General features: G+C 34.3%; 1 protein-coding gene across 1 annotated transcript in view; it reads left to right on the forward strand.

Moving 5' to 3' along the window:
- Positions 1 to 3177, forward strand: part of LOC110096698 (D-glycerate 3-kinase, chloroplastic) — a 13088-nt gene extending 9911 nt beyond the window's left edge. The window contains 12 exon segments of the mRNA XM_028694618.1: positions 775 to 814; positions 817 to 853; positions 919 to 946; positions 948 to 971; positions 1077 to 1118; positions 1275 to 1353; positions 1450 to 1481; positions 1559 to 1627; positions 1720 to 1794; positions 1898 to 2014; positions 2104 to 2154; positions 2900 to 3177. Of these exon segments, the coding sequence (XP_028550451.1) occupies positions 775 to 814; positions 817 to 853; positions 919 to 946; positions 948 to 971; positions 1077 to 1118; positions 1275 to 1353; positions 1450 to 1481; positions 1559 to 1627; positions 1720 to 1794; positions 1898 to 2014; positions 2104 to 2154; positions 2900 to 3043 (738 nt within the window). The 3' untranslated portion in view covers positions 3044 to 3177.
- The last annotated feature ends 489 nt before the right edge of the window (positions 3178 to 3666 follow it).

Raw genomic sequence — 3666 nt, forward strand, 5'->3', positions numbered from 1 at the left:
CTTATGTAGCAGCAGATATTTTATCAAATTATTCTTGTTTACATTCAATCCCAATCGGAAAGAACTCGGACGCCAATCAGCAAATGCTGTCTAAAGCTGTTGATGACGAGATGTTGTGACATCATGATGCTGCCTGATTTAGGTGGCTTCAAGATGTCATTGACATAAAATTAGTCTTTAAATATGTTATTTAAAGATATCTGTAAATCAATGTAATAAAAAAATTGGTGTACTAAAAGGTAATATTGTGTGCTCTGATGGGATTCTTGTGATTCTTAAGTTAGTATTGTGACAATAAAAATGTAGAATATCCCTCGAGAATTTGGATTAAGGCAGGAGAAGATTAACAAGAATGACGTCTTATGCCTATAATTATCTTCTGCTTTAATTGATGGTTATCATGAAATGGTTTTTACATGAGACAGTGATAAATGCTTTGAGAGGCCATGGAGCTTCTCTGCAAACAGTCTGTTGTAAATCGCTTAGATCAGTATAATCCCCTCGATTGTGGAGACACAACCGTCTGGCTGTTTGCTATCGTTATTTGAGAATGATGATGCTATCGGCCCAAGTTGTTTTGATTTTGCGGCTGCAATTTTTTCTTCTTATGCTCTTCTAATGCATTAACATGTTCTATCGTTGCCGCTGTTGGGAAACTATCAATCTTTTATGTGATAATTCAATTTTATTTTTTGGACATTATGTAAACATTCACCTCTATAAGCACTGAACTGACTTGAACTTTTGAAAAGTGATACACCTCCATTGTTGCAGATTGGCGTAAGTGCTCCTCAGGGTAGTGGCAAAACAACACTTGTTTTGCTCTAGAGTACCTTTTCCGTCGGAATGGCAGGTAAAATGCTGCAATCAGTTGCTAAACTGTAAGTACATTGCCAAACTAATGCGGCATTTTCTCAGGAATGCTGCAACATTGTCAATTGATGATTTTCTATTTGACAGCAGATGAGCAGGTGTAAATATTGAAGCAAGCTTCATTAGCTTTCCACTTTCCACTTTATTATATTTTCCTCTCTTTTTTATAATTCTTTTTTATATTTGTGTAATTTTCCTTACAGGCCAACTTAAGGAGCCAAAACCCTGGAAACGCTCTCTTGGAGGTCTTGAAATTTATTTTTATCTTGAACATTATGCAAATGAGCAATAGATAAGGCAATGATTTATGCAGTGCACGTAATTTGGATGGTTCTTCCCTCTTAGAATTTTTATTTTTTAGAAACTTTGAAAATAGACATTTGGCCTCAAATTACTTTCAGTTTCGTGGGAATGCTGGAAGCCATGACCTGCAATTGTCTCTGGATACGCTCACAGCTCTAAAAGAACTGACAAAAGCAGGTATCATACTATCCCAAAATTCTGAGCCTACATGCATTGGAACCCAAAAAAAACTCTCTTTCAAATTGAAAGCTGGTGAACTATAATGCTTTTCAGGCATGAAGATGAAGCTTCCACGGTATGATAAGGTAAGCATGAAAAGCGACTCTTCCGCTTGGCAAGTTGTTTTTGTTGATATTTTTGGCTTCTGTTGCATTACTTATAGTCTTCACATGGAGGGCGAGGTGATAGAGCTGATCCTTCAGAATGGCCAGAGGTTGAAGGTCCATTAACGGTAAAGCTATGCAAAACCAACAAATATATATATATACTTGTGATGAAATGCACGAGTAATAGCAACTTGGCAGGTTTTTGTGCTTTCTATAGGTGGTTCTACTTGAAGGCTGGATGCTTGGCTTTCAACCTCTCCCAAGTGATGTTGTCAAAGCAGTTGACCCACAGGCAAGTTTTTTGAAAAAAACCAACCACTATCAATTGGTTCCTTTTCACCTCTTTCTCCTGGTTTTTGGAGTTACATATGCTGTTTAATTACTATTTTTTTCAGCTTGAAATTGTAAATAGAAATCTTGAAGCCTACTATGACGCATGGGACAGATTCGTAAATTCATGGATAATTATCAAGATCAAGGATCCTAGTTATGTCTATCAGTGGAGATTACAGGTTTTCATTTATTTATTTATTTTTCTGGTGGTGAGGGGTTGTACTTTTCTATGCTTTCACACTTCATTAAATTGATCTTCATTTTTCAGGCTGAAGTGGCCATGAGAAATGATGGGAAACCTGGTTTGTCCAATGAGGAGGTATGCTTTTCTTCTATTTTCTTTTATATTTTCCCCACCCATTGATATTAGTGCCATATTATTCTGCTTCCAAATTATGTTCAATACAGCTGAGGCTTGGCAACATTACACTTTGTTTCACTAATCCTGATCACTAATGGGCCTATACGATATTTGATTATGATGAATTTTGTAATTTTTAAATTTATTTTTAGAAGAGCATCATCTATGAAGAATTAATCAGCACTCATCACAAAATAAATTCACTAACCTTGATGTTATCATAGCTAAAAATTTAATTTTGATATTCTTTGGACATCTCCAACCAAAAATCTCATTTTTCACTCCAAAATGCAGTGTAACAAAAAATAGCGTGATTCATCTCCAATCGAACTCTATTTTGCTCCCAGATAATCATCTTTCTCCTTCGCACGTTTCTTCGACAAATCCGGTAGAGATAGAAAAATAGCGCAGGTGAAAAATGTAACGCCAATATTAGCGTCGCATTGTTCACCCTCAATAAAATACCGGAAGTTTTGACGTTCGGTTGGAGCTTACTAGCGACACTATTCTGTGTTTGGAGTTCGGTTAGAGATGCCCTTAGCCAATTTCTTACCATAGCACATGGCCAAAATTTTGAGTAGGCCTCAAAATCAGTCGCTCATGATTGCAGAGCATCTGTGAACAGTTTCTGTTTTGAAGAATATGACAAAATCTTGCAAATATTTCTCTTAACCTTATTCGTTTGATTTAAATTATTTTACAGGTCTTGGACTTTGTGTCTCGGTATTTACCTGCCTATAAAGCGTATCTTCCAACATTGTATTCTAAAGGGCCGAGGAATTTCGTTAAGGAACGGCTGCTAATAATTGATATCGACGAGGAGAGAAATCCCATATCAGAGAATTGAAATTACATTAAATCGTTCTATGTAATTTAACATTTAGGCATATTGCTTGTGTGACATTTAGGCATGCCTCAAGATAAAATCATCCAAAGTTTTCTTAATCAAATTTATTTAATCTCTTAAATTATTGTTATATACAACATTCAGAATTATGTAGGAGCTTCAAGTTTTGGACATTTGTTACAAAATAATTTTAGCAATGGCCCAACAATATTAATAAAACATGGCAAATATTTGTATTTGAATATCTTGATAAAAATATGATTAAGATAAGTCTAAAAAACAAAAATAAATAATAAAAAAATGATAATTCTTAAAAAACTTTGATTTATTTTAGAGTTTTGTAAAATATTAATTATTTATATATTATATTTATCTTTAAAGTATATTTAGAAGGCATTAAAATCCATCTTGAGTGGATGGGATATCTTGATGTAATTTTTTGTCAAATTATTTTCTAAAAATGGAAGAAAAGGCCATTGTTGAAATTCTAAGGCCACTATCATGACTCACTCCGTGTTTTCCTTTCAGATGAAACAAAATTTAAATTTCATCAACGAGCTAAGAAATAAAAAAGATGTTACATTCTCCTAAGGGGTTGTTTGGTAGGCTAAAAAAATAATACA

The sequence above is a fragment of the Dendrobium catenatum genome, unplaced genomic scaffold (assembly GCF_001605985.2).
Source record: "Dendrobium catenatum unplaced genomic scaffold, ASM160598v2 fragScaff_scaffold_510, whole genome shotgun sequence".
Classification (NCBI taxonomy): domain Eukaryota; kingdom Viridiplantae; phylum Streptophyta; class Magnoliopsida; order Asparagales; family Orchidaceae; genus Dendrobium; species Dendrobium catenatum.